The 18,201-nt window shown below is 46.0% G+C and overlaps 1 protein-coding gene across 1 annotated transcript in view; it reads left to right on the top strand.

Moving 5' to 3' along the window:
* Positions 1-18,201, top strand: part of LOC111952863 (protein kinase C-binding protein NELL2a-like) — a 94,330-nt gene that overhangs the window by 54,330 nt on the left and 21,799 nt on the right. The window contains exons 14-15 of the mRNA XM_023971821.2: positions 5,017-5,139; positions 5,663-5,758. Coding sequence (XP_023827589.1) covers positions 5,017-5,139; positions 5,663-5,758 — 219 coding nt within the window. The remainder of the gene's footprint in view (positions 1-5,016; positions 5,140-5,662; positions 5,759-18,201) is intronic.

Here is an 18,201-nt window from a genome sequence, read left to right on the forward strand (position 1 = left end):
CTCCTTCATCCCCACCTCCAGCCCTCCCTTCATCCCCACCTCAGCACTGCACTATTCATCCACCACGTCCGGCCTCCCTTCATATCCACCCGCCCACTCTCCCCCTGCCTCCATTATGCCCACCCCCGCTCCTTCATCGCACCCGCTCCTCATGACCCGCCCCATCCCCACCATCGCCTCGTATCCACCTCGCCCTTCATATCCCACTCCCTTCATTGCCTCGCCTCCCCCTTCAATCCATCTCCTCATCCACTCCGCCTCTTCATCCCTCCCCTCACTTCAATCCACTCCGCCACTACCCATCCGCCCTCTTCATCCCACCCCTTCATCCATCCGCCTCAACCCACCCCCTCCCGTTCATCCCCACCTCCGCCCCCCCCTCCCTCATCCCCACCTCCGCCCTCCCCTTCATCCCCACCTCCCCCTCCCTTCATCCCCACCTCCCCTCTCCTTCATCCCCACCTCAGCCCTCCCTTCATCCCCACCTTCCGACCTCCCTTCATATCCACCTCCGACCTCCCTTCATATCCACCCTCCGCCCTCCCTTCTATCCCCAGCCCCGCCCTCATTAATCCCACCCCGCCCTCACTTCATCCCCACCCCCGCCCTCTCCCTTCACTCTCCCCACCCCCGCCCTCCCTCATCATCCCCCACCTCCGCCCTCCCCTCATTATCCACCTCCGCCTCCCCTCATATCCACCTTCGCCCTCCCTTCATATCCACCTCCGCCCTCCCTTCATCCCACCTCTAGCCCCCCTTCATCCCCACCTCAGCCCTCCTTCATCCCCACCTCGCCCCCCTTCATCCCCACTCCCGCCTCCTCATCCCACCTCCCCCTCCCTCATCCCACCTCCGCCCTCCCTTATCCCACCTCAGCCCTCCTTCATCCCCACCTCCGCCTCCCTTCATATCCACCCGCCTCCCTATTCATATCCACCTCGCCCTCCCTTCATCCCAGCCCGCCCTCCTTCATCCCATGCCCCCCCCATCACTTCAAATCCCCACCCGCCCCCTTCATCCACCCGCCCTCCTCATCCCCACCTCCGCCCTCCCTCATCATCCACCTCGCCCTCCCCTCATCATCCCACCTCACGCCCTCCCTTCTATCCACCTCCGCCCTCCCTTCATCCCCCACCTCCAGCCCTCCCTTCATCCCCACCTCAGCCCCTCCCTTCATCCCCACCTCGCCCTTCCCCCACTTTTCTCATCCCCCACCTTCCCCCCCTTCATTCCCCACCTCCGCCCTCCCTTCATCCCCCCTCCCCCTTCCCTTCATCCCACCTCCGCCCTCCCTTCATCCCACCTCCGCCTCCCCATTCATTCCCCCACCCCCGCCTCCCTTCATATCCACCCCCGCCCTCCCTTCATATCGCACCCCCGCCCTCCCTTTCATCCCACCTCCGCCCTCCCTCATCCCCACCTCAGCCCTCCCTTCATATCCACCTCAGCCCTCCCTTCATATTCCACCTCCAGCCCTCCCTCATCATCCACCTCAGCCCTCCTTCATCCACCTCAGCCCTCCCTTCATATCCACCTCAGCCTCCCTTCATATCCACCTCCGCCCTCCCTTCATCATCCACCCTCCGCCCTCCCTTCTCCCACTCCCCTCCTCATCCCCACCTCCGCCCTCCCTTCATCCACCTCCGCCCTCCTCATCCCACCCCGCCCTCCCTTTCATTCCCCGCCCTCCTTCAATCCCCACCTCCGCCTCCCTTCATATCCACCTCGCCCCCCTTCATATCCACCTCCGCCCTCCTCATATCCACCTCCGCCCTCCCTTTCATATCCACCTCACGCCCTCCCTTCATATCCACCTCCAGCCCTCCCTTCATATCCACCTCAGCCCTCCCCTTCATATCCACCTCAGCCCTTCCCTTCATATCCACCTCAGCCCTCCCTTCATTCCACCTCAGCCCTCCCTTCATATACCCTCAGCCCTCCCTTCATATCCACCTCCGCCCTACCTTCATATCCACCTCACCTCCCTTCATATCCACCTCAGCCCTCCCTTCATATCCACCTCAGCCCTCCCTTCATATCCACCTCAGCCCTCCCTTCATATCCACCTCAGCCCTCCCTTCATATCCACCTCAGCCCTCCCTTCATATCCACCTCGCCCTCCCTTCATATCCCACCTCAGCCCTCCCTTCATATCCACCTCAGCCCTCCCTTCATACCACCTCAGCCCTCCCTTCATATCCACCTCAGCCCTCCCTTCATATCCACCTCGCCCTCCTCAATCCACCTCGCCCTCCCTTCATATCCACCTCCGCCCTCCCTTCATGTCCACCTCCGCCCTCCCTCATATCCACCTCCGCCCCCCCTTCATATCCACCTCCGCCCCTCCCTTCATATCCACCTCCGCCCTCCCTTCATATCCACCTCCGCCCTCCTTCATATCCACCTCCGCCTCACTTCATAATCCACCTCTCCCCTCCCTACCACCTCTGCCTCACTTCATATCCCCTCCGCCCTCCCTTCATCACCACCTCCGCCCCTCCCTTCATCACCACCTCCGCCCTCCCTTCATATCCACCTCCGCCCTCCCTCATATCCACCTCCGCCCTCCCTTCATATCCACCTCCGCCCTCCCTTCATATTCCACCTCCGCCCTCCCTTCTGCATATCCACCTCCGCCCTCCTTCATATCCACTTCCGCCCTCCTTCATATCCACTCGCCCTCCCTCAACCACCTCCCTCCTCAATCCACCTCCGCCCTCCCTAATATCCACCCCCGCCTACCTTTCATATCACCCCCGCCCTCCACTTCATATCCACCCCGCCCTCACTTAATCCCCATGCCCGCCCTCCCTTCATATCCACCTCCGCCCTCCTTTCATATCCACCTCCGCCCTCACTTCATATCACACTTCCGCCCTCCTTTCATATCCACACTCCGCCCTCCCTGTCAACTCCAATCCCCCTCATCCCCTCCCCCACTTCATATCCACCTCCGCCCTCACACACACACACACACACACACACACACACACACACACACACACACACACACACACACACACAGGAAGGATAACCTCGTCGCAGACACACACACACATGCACCTAGTCTGCCAATTTCTCCATCCTGTCGATTCAGAGTGATGGCATACAACTCCCCTGCCCGGCAGGCATAGACAGATGTGACCTTGGGCAAATCTCCTCTCTGTTTTTACTCTCCCCTTCTGTTAGTTTTATATGCTATCTGCATCTCATACGACACCCTGTTCCCTATAAAGTGCACTACTTTTGACCAGGACCCATAGGGTTCTGGTCAAAAGTAGTGCACTTTGTAGGGAAACGGGTGCCATTTGGGACTTATCCTATATGCTGCCTCAGTGGGGACTCAGAGCAGGTTTTAATGCAGGACATCAGCAGGTGTGATAGAGCAGCAGGACCGGTGTTCCTCCATGTTCTTGACTCTGTAATATAGACATTATACCCTCAAAGGAGAAGCTCAACACCACATCACTTTCAATTTGTTTGAGCCTGATACTGTTCAGGAAATGTAATGGATGGGATGATGACAATGAAATGGATGTAGCTTAGGTCTCTCCCGTGGCACGCATTCTCATTCAGATACGTTCTTGTTCTCAGATAGTAAGACGTTCAGTTTGAGGGCCGTTTGGTTTTTGCTGTATTACACAATAGAAGTCCAACAACTACAGAAGAAATACTTCCACTAATTAGGAGAAAAGCACAATATATTAATACTGTACTTTATTGTTATTGTTTAGTAAGACTCCTGAGAGCTAGTCAGTTGGTGTATGAACATGTGTGACCACAGCAAAGAGGACTTGATGCCAGGCTTTGGATGGCCCAGAAATCCACAAACAAATGGAAGAAGTGTTACCCAGAGATAAGCAATACAATGTTATGCACCATAGTTTTTCATCTGGTATTATTGATAGAAGTGGTCAACTATTACTGGTGTAATAGTGTCATGTCATCTCAGTGCTCAGTGCAGAGCAGACTCAATCAGGACTAGAACATTCTCTCTGCCAAAAGGAGTTGGATAGTTTGATAACCAATGACAGGTTTGGGTCCTTTGAGACCTGACTTTGTGTCATTCTAGATACTGAGTCATAACTGAAGTTTTGTTTTGCTTCTATAAAGGTACACAGTAAGTTTCCAGTCGTTTTTGGAAGATCACAACGCAACACCAAAAGTTTAGTAACCAACTGCCTTAAGTTGTACACAGTAAGCAAATACTTATCACGAAGTAGTAGTTCTCTACACCCACAATAACATCTGCTAAATATGTGTATGCGACCAATAAAATGRAACCCTCTGGAACAGTCCACACAGAATAGATTTATTCCTGTGTGTCTGTGGGATAAAGATCTCCCTGTGTTCGGCTTGGTACTGATGATAGTGTGTGTCTGCCTCTCTCTGCTTCCTGCGGTTAAGGTGTGATTGACCTGTGTAAGGAAACGTTTTGTTTAGGTCTTAAAGGTGCTGTTATGGAATGATTGACCTGTGTAAGGTGAAGTTTAGTTCAAGTCTTAAAGGTGTTATGGAATGATTGACCTATGTAAGATGAAGTTTAGTTCAGTTCTTAAAGGTGCTGTTATGGAATGATTGACCTGTGTAGGTGAAGTTTAGTTCAGGTCTTAAAGGTGCTGTTATGGTATGATTGACCTGTGTAAGGTGAAGTTTAGTTTCAAGTCTTAAAGTGTTATGGAATGATTGACGCAGGGGGGGGGGGGGGGGGGGGGGGGGGGGGGGGGGGGGGGGGGGGGGGGGGGGGGGGGGGGGGGGGGGGGGGGGGGGGGGGGGGGGGGGGGGGGGGGGGGGGGGGGGGGGGGGGGGGGGGGGGGGGGGGGGGGGGTGCTGTAAGTGAAGTTTAGTTCAAGTCCTTAAAGGTGTTATGGTATGATTGACCTGTGTAAGTGAAGTTTAGTTCAGGTCTTAAAGGTGGCTGTTATGGAATGATTGACCTGTGTAAGGTGAAGTTTAGTTCAGGTCTTAAAGGTGCTGTTATGGAATGATTGAACTGTGTTTGTTTTGCTGTTCCAGAGCATGATGAGTGTGTGAGCGGACTGCACAGCTGCGCCCAGAATGCCCTCTGTTTCAATACGGTGGGGGGACACAGCTGCTCTTGTAAGCCGGGATACACTGGCAACGGTACCATCTGCAAAGGTGAGATCCTACTGACCAGACCCACACAGATACAGTACAGATAGGGTCCTTTTTCATTCTAGTACCCCTTCCCTAATGGATAGACCATTACTAACCATCCAACAAGTAGTGGATGAATTCTAAAATATATATAAAATGTATCTCATTGAAATAAATTAATCAAAAAAGCGGWATGAGTTTGAAAAATGTAATCACATTGCAAAATGACCCCATGGACAGTAMACTTAGCACCTTTTTTTCTATCTAGAACCTTAAAGGGTTATTTGGCTKTCCCCATAGGATAACCCTTTTTGGTTCCAGGTAGAACACTTTTGGTTCCAGGTAGAACTCTTTCTACAGAGGGTTCTACATGGAACACAAAATGGTTTTACCTGGAACCCAAAGTGTTCTACCTGGAACCAACAAGGGTTATCCTTTTTTTTACCTTTTTGTAACCCTTTTTTTCTAGGCCTAATTCAAATGTTAATCGAGCTAAATTAATGTTGAATACTGACTACTGACTTTGTCTGTGTTCTTCCTCTAGCGATGTGTGATGGCCTGTGCCAGAATGGAGGAACCTGCATCTCCCCTAATAACTGCATCTGCCAGCTAGGCTTCACAGGGAAGAGCTGTGAGACAGGTAAGACTTCCTTTGTCTAGTCGGCAGTCCTCTGACTTAAACACTGCATCAAGACTACAGAATAGAAAGTATGAGGGAAGAGGTGAAGTGTGGAGTTGTTTAGATAGATTTGATTTGTATTTCAAAGGATCAAATATGATTTTTTAAATCAAATGTTATTGTCACATGCGCCGAATACAACAAGTGTAGACCTTGCAGTGAAATGCTTACTTACAAGCCCTTAACCAACAATGCTTTAAKATGTTTTAAGAAAAATAAGTGTTAAAGTAGTCACTCAAGACTACTTTAAAGTAGTCACTCTTGCTGAAAATAAAATCTTAAGAGGATACTTTCAGTGTTATCATCGCTTTGGTGCCAGAGTTTATTTCATTTTCTAGACATACCAGAAAGAGTCCATTAAGTCATCTGCATCCTTGTTTAAAATAAAAACAATGTCTTGTGTTCAATTGGAATACATTTGACTGAGACAATCAAATGAGACTGTTGTCCATTTTAAGTGTTGACCGGGCCCTGTCTGTACTTGGTGACTGTCTTTATTTACTCTGACAGTAAAAATGGCATGTGATATTACTGAGATATTTTCAGTATACTCCAGCTGGGTTATTTGGAGCTTGCAAGAAAGGCATTTCGCTGTACTTGTGACATTAAAACTTGAAACTATTCACAAAAAGCACCCACCTTCAGTTTCTCCAGAACCGTTTTCCATAAATACATGGCTCTTAGTTTCCCCATTTCCCCTGTTCATCCTCCTTCATTACCTATGTGTTCTGTTCTGTGGTGACTAATAAAATAGTAATCTGTTCCAATGTGCCATTGGAGGATTTTAACTGCAGTCGCAGCACTATGGGAATGACTGTCTGCATCACACCAGATATTATTCAGTATGGCATTTTCTTTTACAGGGCTTTAAACTTTCTCACTTTCAAATGACAATAGCACACAAACACTGATGCACTGTGCATTATAGTGCATCAAGCATTATACTGTAGATTTACCACTATGCATCAAACTCATCCTATATTGATGTCTATCATTTGTAATCTGTTTTCGTATATATTTCCATCTGCGGTGGTGTATATGTAAGCATCATGGGGAGAGGTTGAAACGGCGTTGACATGCTCATGTAGCAGCTTAACACTCCGTATCCTTGATCTATACAACAGATGCTTTGCTCTCAGCCTGTCGTACATAGAGAATAGCTGTCAGGACAAGACAACATGGAAAGCTGATAAAAAAACAGGGCCTTAAAGTTTGAGACTGTCTTTAGGCTCTCAGACAGGGCAGACAGAACAGAAACCGAGATCTGCTGAGCTGAGCCGCTGCCTACTCATTGGTGCAGGTATTGATTGCACATAAAGGACCTTTATGAGGCGTACCCTTTTACTGCCTGTCTTAAAGTAAATTACTTTTCTCAAGGTGCTGTTCTGTCCTGTTTTTTTGATGCTGAGGACGGCTGAAGGGAAGGCTAGAAAGCTGGCTGRTGTTATGAGCATAATAACCATGATCTCTTATCACTCCATCTGCTCTCTGCAGTAGACCAGCTCTGATGACCATGTACCCTAGTAATGATATGGCCAGAGCTCTCAACCATTTCATTACCTTCACTAGGCTGGGCTTTGCCTTCACTAGGTTTTCTCTGTAGAATCTGCAATTTTCTGTTCTGTAGATCTAGCAATAGTGAGTAGCAGGGGACATGGAATTGTGAGAATGTATTTTCTGTTTAATAGAACAGTTTAGAACAGAATGCTTAAMGCCTAATTAGTGACAAACAAATAGTTGTGGTGCAGAGTGATTTTGTCAATCTAATCACAGAATGAGAGAAAACAGTAATGATGATGATGTGGAGCTCAGGCCTCTGTTAATTTTTGGCTCCTTCCTTCCCAACAGTTAATCATCAACGTTGATTTTAATTCACACACAAACACTCAAACAGATTCCCAGAGAGGGTGCCYCAGGTGACAAGGCTTTTGTCACCACCTCTGCATCTGTTTCTCTCCTCCTTTCCCCTCTGAGAGTCTTCCCCTCCTTTCCACTCTGTCTCCAGCCCCGTCAGGCTTGTGACAGCTCCTGTCCTCACGTGCCCATTGTGCCCTCAACAAATAGCTGGAGCTACCTCTGGAGTTGCCTGACGACTCAAACTGAATTCTTCCGCTGCTCTAAGTTCACTACATAATTCAGTCTGAGACGCCATAGTTGAAGTAATTTGTGGTGACGTCAAAATTAGGGATGTTGCACAAAACATCAGCGATTTGATCATCTCTAACCAATCAGAGTATCAAAGCCAATGATGCATTCTTTTTTACACCCTTTTTTGTGATATCCAATGGTTACAGTCTTGTCCCATCACTGCAACTCCCGTACGGACTCGGGAGAAGCAAAGGTCGAGAGCCATGCGTCCTCCAAAACACGACACTGCCAAGCCGCACTGCTTTTTGACACACTGCTCGCTTAACCCGAAAGCCAGCCGCAGCAATGTGTCAGAGGAAACACAGTACAACTGGCGACCGAAGTCAGCGTGCATGCGCCCGGCCCGCCACAAGGAGTGGCTAGAGTGAGATGGGACAAGGACATCMCGGCYGGCTAAACCCTCCCMTAACCCGGATGACGCTGGGCCAATTGTGCGCCGCCTCATGGGGTTCCCAGTCGCGGCCGGCTGCAACACAGCCTGGGATTGAACCCRGGTCTATAGTTACGCGCCACTCGGGAGGTCCCACCAATGACACATTTTCTAAACGCTGCTTTACCCACGTATGAAACCCATCGGTTTCTGGAAATAGTCTGGTGGTACTCAGATCCAGGCTCATTGAGGAGAAGAAACTAACGTSCATGGGCGTGACGCAGCGTTTGGCTAGAGCAAGGAGTTTGGGCAACCAGGCAACCTCTGGAGGCGTCTGCAGAGACCTCACCAGGCAGTCAGTGGATGGACTGGAGGAGTCAGTGCTCATGTGCTTATGAGCAGAGAGAAAGAGAGAGAGAGAGAGCTCCATCCATCCATCCAGCCTGGGGAGCAAGGCTAGTCGAGGTCGAGCAAGGCTTGGTGACTGAACATGGAAAAGCTTTCACAGCGGCCCGCTCCCCCAACCAACCCACCGTGCTGCTTTTAGACCCCTCCCCCCCGGACACACACTGCCTCCAGAACAGTGGCAAGCTACCTGCCTGTGACAGCTGAGAGTGAGGTCCTAAAACACAGAGCGAAGACACACACACACACACTACATCTTTCTTTTGTTTTTAGCTTATTACCTTCTCCCTTAATTTATATTCAAAGCCATTCCAAGCTTGTTAGGCTTTATTGTTGTTTTTTTCCTCCACTCTGATAGCCCACTGTGCCTTCAGTCTCTAATGGCAACCCATTGTTGCCCTTGGCGGCAGTTATCTGTGGTTACAATAAAACAATGAAAGCAGCCAAAAGAAGAGTGATCTTGGTGTTGTGTAGTGTCTCACTCCCTCTGTGACTCATCTTTACACTAAAATTGTTCTTCAAGGACCAAGATAARGAAATAGGGGCTTGTGTTAGATGTTATTGATGTGCTATAGAAACAACTCTGCTCGACATATGGAGAACAACCTGGTGGAAAGCTTTGAAAAGCTTGTAACTATTCAAGGCTCGTTATTTTTCTACTATTACAGTAGTTACATACTCAGACTTACATACTCGCCTTTCTACATTTAAGAAAGGTCCGGAAGGTCTTAAACACGCTTGATGAACCTTTCAACATCCTCAGGTAACTTCATATTTGAGGCTTTTTTTAGGCTCTATTAAATGAGAGTTGTTGCCTGACTAGAGGAAGAGAGGAGAGGATACAGCACAGTTCTGTTAGAAACCAGACCAGACAGCAGAAGAGCCGGAGCCCAGGGGTCACTCTGACACATCGACCAGGAGGGTGGATGGGTGGACGGATGCAGACAAACAGTTTGTTACTACAGACCTCATTAACATGGAAGACAGACAGACAGACAGACAGACCTGTCTCTTATACACATCTAGATGTGTATAAGAGACGGATACAGCACAGTTCTGTTAGAAACCAGACCAGACAGCAGAAGAGCCGGAGCCCAGGGGTCACTCTGACACATCGACCAGGAGGGTGGACGGATGCAGACAAACAGTTTGTTACTACAGACCTCATTAACATGGAAGACAGACAGACAGACAGACAGACAGACAGACAGACAGACAGACAGACATCTTCTAATCAAATCAATTGTTATTTGTCACACATACACATGGTTAGCAGACAGACCTCTTCCCATCTTAGTTACTGTTACATAAAAAATGTTTTGACTATGTCAGTTTACAATCTTGTGTTACACTAAGCAGTTTAGTCTCCTCAACAGGTGAGACTAACGACTGACTAATGAGGCGACAGGTGCAACACATCCTGACCAATGAGAATGATTCCAATCAGTGTGTGTCCACACCTGAATAGAACCAACCTTGAAAACATAAGCCGGTAACAATGAGGATTAAGGTTTAGCAAATCATTTGTCCCAAATACTATGCTTTTAGTTTTTGATATGTTTAGGACTACCGTAATACTAGCCACCCATTCTAAAACTGACTACAGCTCTTTGTTAAGTGTTGCAGTGATTTTACTTGCTGTGGTAGCTGACGTGTATAATGTTGAGTCATCAGTGTACATAGACACACAGGCTTTACTCAACACTAGTGGTAGGTCATTAGTAAAAAATGAACAAAGTAAGGGGCCAAGACTCTACCTGGTTTACTTTAGGARTTCCTGMTTCTACCTGGATTATGTTGGAGAGGCTTCCATTAAAGAACACTCTCTGTGTTCTGTTAGATAGGTAACTCTCGATCCACAATATGGCAGAGGATGTGAAGCCATAACACAAGGTTTTTTCAGCAGACTATGATCGAAAATGTCAAAAGCTGCACTGAAGTCTAACATAACTGCTTCCACAATCTTCTTATTTTAGCCAATTCTTTCAGCCAATCATCAGTCATTTGTGTCAGTGGCGTACATGTTGAGTTAGCTGACAATGTCATGAAAACGATGTGCACGCTTCAAAGCGGCCAGATAGTTAGCAACAATGACAAGAAACTTCCATGTGGGGAATCGTAAGTGGCTCATTGCAGCTCATTTGATCTTGTTCTTGATACCATGTCTCGTTTTGAGGTGTTTTGACTGATTTTGCATCTATGCTATTATGGCTAACATCTGCTAGCTAGCTAGCTAACCAACAGCTGTAAATATGTATTTGAGTGCTCATTGTGGAACTTTAGTTATGTTTTCAAAAAACATTGWAGACTAAATATAGTTTACATGTTAAAAAACAATCTGAGCCATCCGTCTGTTTTTCCCCGTAGTTGCGCACGCGTCAGTTTTGTTGCTAATCAACCAACCCATTTATATATATTTAACATTTATTTAACCTTTATTTAACTAGGCATGTCAGTTAAGAACAAATTCTTATTTACAGTGACGGCCTAGGAACAGTGCCTTGTTCAGGGGCAGAATGACAGATTTTTACCTTGTCAGTGTGCTGAAAGTCAGTTAACACATTTACTGTGAAATAGCATTGTATCTGGTTAAAAAGTTTACTAAAGGTTGGTAGCAGGCTGCTTTGGTCGGCTGTTTGAACGAGTAAAGGGCTCTTTGCTATTTTTTGGTTGTGTAATTACTTTTCACTGGGCTCAAACGGTCTTATCAGGGGATATATTTAATAACATGTTAGATATTCGGAAATATATAGATAGMTGTAAGGAGTAGACATGCTCCAGACACTCATGTCCTTACTTTCATATACAGAGCTAGGATATTCTCCTTAATGGGACAGTTTCTACATGCGTCCACTCTGGACTTCAGAAATCTCCCTGCTACCGTATGAGTCCAGAGAGATATCTGAGGGGAGATATGTTCAAGACACGCACCTGATGCGCGTGCACCCGCTTACATATTTTCAGAAATGTATCATATCTGTAGTCATTACCTGATCATTTATGTATATGATTTTTTTTAATACTGAATTTCTTCAATAGATATCCTTAAATGATATGTAATATTCATCCTCGCATGTCTGATCGAAAATGGGCTAAATCCAACTCATTAAATGCCCCGTGACCAAATGATTTTACCTGTTCAGGTGCCGAAAATCATTATGCTTCTGCACATATGATGGTGACATATCTGAGCATACATTTGCACCATATTCAGTWGGAGGCTATACAAAGCACAGAAAGGCGAACGTCATCATATTTAATCCAAGTTGCTATTTCCAAAGCACATCTTTTTCTGTTTAAAATATGCAGCACAGCAAATCCAGAGCTCCCATCACAAAATTGCAAATGTAGGCAAATCTTTGCTAARAATAAATGTTGTTTATGTAGCCCTCTCCTGCAGTCGAATGACCAAAGAGCCCTCTAGTGGTCTCATGGRTGGAATGTTATTCATATTTATCACAATTTCATAATTAATAAACATACAACAACAAAAAATTACTAGGGTGTTTCTATGTCAATTTTTTTTATTTTTAAATTGAAGTCTTCTGTGATGTATATGAAGTGTAATATTGAATACATTTAAACTCTATATTTGACATGGTACAGGTGTCTTTTTTAAGCCCATAATCATATACATGTTTCCGTGAAACAGAGTATGTTACAATCCCTGATGTCTCTCTGGAAAGCAACCCTTACCCTGATTTCGTCAACTTTGTTATCTAGGGACATGGTCATCAGCGAGTAATATACTCGGAAGCGGTGGCTGGTGTGCGCCTCCGAAGTCTGACTAGAAGACCGCTCCAACTCCCTCTCCTCCGGCGGCGTTGTTTTGGGTCAGCCTCAGGAATCAGTTCTTCCCGGCTGTATGTAATAACACTTAAGATTTTCTGGGCTGACAATGTAAGAAATAATACATAATAAAACAAATACTGAAAAGTTTCCTAAGGACTAGACCATGAGTAACAATATACTCTGGTCTGATGAAACCAAGATTGAACTCTTTGGCCTGAATACCAAGCTTCACAACTGGAGGGAACCTGGCACCATCCCTACAGTGAAGCATGGTGGTTGCAGCATCATGCCGTGGGGATGTTTTTCAGCGACAAGGACTGGGAAACTAGTTAGGACTGAGGGAAAGATGAACAGAGAAAAGTACAGAGAGATCCTTGATGAAACCCTGCTCCAGAGCACTCTGGATATGACTGGGGTGAAGGTTCACTTTCCAACAGGACAATGRCCCTAAGCACTCAGCCAAGACAACGCAGAAGTGGATTCAGGACAAGTCTCTGAATATCATTGAGTGGCCCAGCCAGAGCCCGGACTTGAACCTGATCGAACATCTCTGGAGAGACCTGATAATAGCTGTGCAGCAACGCTCCCCATTCAACCTGACAGAGCTTGAGAAGATCTGCAGAGAAGAATGGGAGAAACTCCCCAATTACAGGTGTGCAAAGCTTGTAGCGTCATACCCAAGAAGACTCAAGCCTGTAATCGTTGCCAAAGGTGCTTCAACAAAGTACTGAGTAAAGGGTCTGAATACATTTGCAAAAATGTCTAAACCTGTTTTTGCTTTGTCATTATAGGGTATTGTGTGTCGATTGATGAGGGGAAAAAACAATGTAATCSATTTTAGAATAAGGCTGTAACATAACAATATGTAAAAATTCAAGGGGTTTGAATACTTCCGAATGCACTGTATCTGTATTCCCAGTCATGTAAAATCCATACATGAAGAGAGAAAATAGGATGTCATATCTCAGGATATTGAATGAGTCTATATCTGGCCATAGGAAATGTCAAGATGTGATATTCGGAGTAAAAGATACATCTGGATTCAGAATTTGTCAGGATAAGGTGCATATCCACAAAACTCAAAATATGCATTGGAAATGRTCTGTATTCTCTAGAATATCAAAAACTTGTCCTGTAAAGATATCCCCTGATATGGACCCTTTACACCCAGTGTTTGCTTTCCTCCCGGTCCGAGGGCACACACTTTCCTGTAGGCTTAGAATTAATGGGAAATAGGAGTGACAATATAGTCCGCTACCATCCTCAGTAATTTTCCATCCGGTTGAGAAGGAGGAAGTGGCAGTGTAACAAATAGGAGGAAAGGTAAGAGAAAACATCAACCAAGTAGTTGAGTGCCTTTGGAGAGCTGTTTAAATAGAGACTTTGTTTCAAGCCTGTCGCTCACCATAACGAGAGAAATAACCATGTCTGTCCCATCAGCTCTCTCCCTCCACCTYCCTCCTTCCCTCTATCGTTTGTTCCTTCGTTCGTTCTTTCTTTCCTTCTTTGTTTATCACTTTCTCTCCCCCTGTTTCCATCGCTATCGCTCTCTCTTTCGGTAGCCATTGTTTTTCACTGAAAATAAAATATTATTCCATTTATGGCCAAGATGTACTAGAATATGATTCACAGACTTGAATCAGGCACAGCTACTGCTTATAGTGATTCACAGTCATTCTACCTCATGCATTCATATACATTTAATTTCCTTCCTCTCACCAGAAATAGGTCATTTTCACATGAAACGCCCATATTGTTATTGCTCTTGATGGTAAATTATGAATTGTAAGATGTAAGGGGAAATTTACACATGTGCCTTGCAGTCTAATTCAGACGTGACAGGAAGCAGTCGTTTGAGAAGGTATATTTAGACCCACCATCAATTTTACAAAGTCCTCGGAAGTGCTTTGTTGTAATTGCTGATCGACAGCTGTGGTGTCACATAAAGGAAGTAGAGGGTGAAACGTTTAATTGAAAACGTGACCCCGTCCACCATAGCAGGGCATTTAGGCATAGCAACAGAACAGTTTGAATGAATATACGCTGAAAATAGTTCAATTTGTGTATATTTAGAACTGCATTCCCTCTAGGTTGGTTATAAATAGTAACTCCATCTTTCTTTGAACAATTTCATACAGTTAGATTGGAGAAAATATAATTTACAATAATGTAGCCAAGCTCAGGGCAAGGATCTCCTTTCATTGAGACATAAGGGACTGTAGCATACTCTGTTTTACGGAATCATTACACTGGACTTCAACGTCAGCAAGACAAAGGAGCTGATTATGGACTACAGGAAACGGAGGGCCGAGCACGCCCCCATCCACATTGATGGGGTCGTATTGGAGCGTGTCAAGAGATCCATGTTCCACGGTGTCCACATCACTAAGGAATTAACATGGTGCACACAAACCCACATCGCTGTGAAGAGGGTACAACAGTGCCTCTTCCCCCTCAGGAGGCTGAAAATATTTGGCATGGGCCTTCAGATCCTCAAAGTTCTACAGCTGCACCATTGAGAGCATCTTGACTGCCTGCATCACCGCTTGGTACRGCAACTGCAAGGCAAGGCGCTACGGTGGTGAGTACCACCCAGTACATCACAGGGGCCGAGCTTCCTACCATCCAGGAGCTCCATACCAAGTGCTGTCAGAGGAAGGCACTGACTCTATGCACACACACTGGACTCTACCCACAAACTCACACATACTTACACTGACAGCGAAACACACACACACTACATACGCATAACACATGCATACTAATGCCACACACACACTTTCACACTCACCACATACGCTGCTACTACTGTCTATTATCTATCATGTTGCCTAGTCACTTTACTCCTACCTATATGTACAAAGCAACCTTAATTACCTCGTACCCCTTCACATCGATTCGGTACTGGTACTCCCTGTATATAGCCATGTTAATTTTAGTGATCGTTATTTGTTTTTCACTGTATATTTATTCATTTTATATGCAGAACCAGTCAAAAGGTTGGACAAACCTACCGATTCAGTGGTTTTTCTTTTTTACTATTTTCTACATTGTAGAATAATAGTGAAGACATCAAAACTATGAAATAACACACATGGAATCATGTAGTAACCAAAAAAGTGTCAATTTGAGATTGTTTGAGATTSTTTTGAGATTCTTCAAAGTAGCCACCCTTTGCCCTGATGACAGCTTTGCACACTCTTGGCATTCTCTCAACCAGCTTCATCTGGAATGCTTTTCCAACAGTCTTGAAGGAGTTCCACATATGCTTCCACATACAGCAGCCAACATGCTGAGCACTTGTTGGCTGCTTTTCCTTAACTCTGCAGTCCAACTCATCCCAAACCATCTCAATTGGGTTTAGGTCAAGTGATTGTGGATGCCAGGTCATCTGATGCAACACTCCATCGCTCTCCTTCTTGGTCAAATAGCACTTACACAGTCTTGTCCTGTTGAAAAACAAATGATAGTCACTAATCCACAGGTGTGGGTCGTGCAGAATGCTGTGGTAGCCATGTGGTTAAGTGTGCCTTGAATTCAATAATCATCTACAGTGTCACCAGCAAAGCGCCCCCACACCATGCACCACTCCTCCATGCTTCACGGTGGGAACCACACATGCAGAGATCATCCGTTCACCTATGCTGCGTCTCACAAAGACACGGCGTTGGACTAATCTCAATTTGACTCATAGAACAAGGAACAGATTTCCTGTCTCGTTGATGTTGAGATATGTCTGTTATCTGGAGAATTATTTGGGCTGAATCTAAGCAGTGCGTTATTCTATGATTATCCTTGAGCAGAGTACTCTGGTCTTCCTTTCTGTGGCGGGTCCTCACGGGACCAGGTTTAATCATAGATGCTTTGGTTTTGTTCGACTGACACTTGAAGAAGTTCAAAGTTCTTACATTTCGGATGACTGAGCTTCATGGTCTTAAGTATGATGCTGTCGTTCTCTATCTTTGCTTATTAAGCTGTTTTGCCATAATTGGACTTGGTCTTTTCCAAGTAGGGCTATCTTTATACGTCCTTACCTTTCACAAAACAACTGATTGGCTCAAACGCATTAAGAAGGAAAGAAATTCCACAAATTTAATTTTAACAAGGCACACCTGTTAACTTAAATGCATTCCAGGTGACTACCTCAAATCAAATTTTATTTGCCACATGCGTCGAATACAACAGTTGTAGACCTTCCAGTGAAATGCTTACTTACAAGCCCTTAACCAACAATGCAATTTTAAGAAAGAAAAAAATTGGGAAAAAATAAATAGAAGTAACAAAATTAGTTGAGGTAATATGTACATGTAGGTAGAGTTATTAAAGTGACTATGCATAGATAATGACAGAGTAGCAGCAGCATTAAAGAGGGGGGGGTAGCCATTTGATTAGCGGTTCAGAAGTCTTATGGCTTGGGGGTAGCAGCTGTTAAGAAGCCTTTTGGACCTAGACATGGTGCTCCGGTACCGCTTGTCGTGCGGTAGCAGAGAGAACAGTCTATGTCCAGGGTGGTTGGAGTCTTTGACAATTTTTGGGCCTTTCTCTGACACCGCCTGGTATAGAGGTCCTGGACGGCAGGAAGCTTGGCCACAGTGATGTACTGGGCCGTACGCACTACCCTCTGTAGTGCCTTGAGGTCGGGGGACGAGCAGTTGCCATACCAGGCACTAACCAAGATGGCGCCGACAGAGAGGGCCGCCTCACTATGAGTCCATAGCGAATTTTGCAGTTTTCGCACACCACCCAAAGCTTCCGAGTATATTACTCGCTAATGTCCAGTCTCTAGATAACAAGGTAGACAAAATTAGGGCAAGGGTTGCTTTCCAGAGAGACATCAGGGATTGTAACATACTCTGTTTCACAGAAACATGGCTCTATCGTGATATGTTGTCAGAGTCAGTACAGCCACCGGGATTCCCAGTGCATCGCGCMGACAGGAGTAAACATCTCTCCAGGAAGAAGAAGGGCGGGAGATGTATGTTTCATGATTAACTACTCATGGTGTAATTGTAACAACATACAGGAACTCAAGTCCTTTTGTTCACCTGACCTAGAATTCCTGAAAATCAAATGCTGACCGTATTATCGCACAAGAGAATTCTCTTCGGTTATTGTCACATCCGTGTATATCCCCCCTCAAGCCGATACCACGACGGCCCTCAAGGAACTTCACTGGACTTTATGCAAACTGGAAACCATATGTCCTGAGGCGGCATTTATTGTAGCTGGGGATTTTAACAAACTAAATTTGAGAACAAGGCTACCTAAATTCTATCAGCATATTGATTGTAGCGCTGGCATAAAACTGGATCCCTGCTACTTCCACGATGCATAAAAGGCCCTCCCCCGCCCTCCTTTYGGCAAATCTCACYAAGACTCCATTTTGCTCCTCCCTTCCTATTGGCAGAAACTCAAACAGGACGTACCCGTGATAAGAACTATTCAACACTGGTCTGACCAATCGTAATCCACACTTMAAGATTGTTTTGATCACGCGGACTGGGACATGCCCGGAGGTAGCCTCAGAGAATAATATTGATTTATACGCTGATTCGGTGAGTGAGTTTAAGGAAGTGCATAGGAGATGTTGTACCCACTGTGACTATTAAAACCTACCCTAACCAGAAACCGTGGATAGATGGCGGCATTCGCGCAAAACTGAAAGCGTGAACCACCGCATTTAACCATG

Source organism: Salvelinus sp. IW2-2015, linkage group LG26, assembly GCF_002910315.2.
Source record: "Salvelinus sp. IW2-2015 linkage group LG26, ASM291031v2, whole genome shotgun sequence".
Lineage (NCBI taxonomy): Eukaryota > Metazoa > Chordata > Actinopteri > Salmoniformes > Salmonidae > Salvelinus > Salvelinus sp. IW2-2015.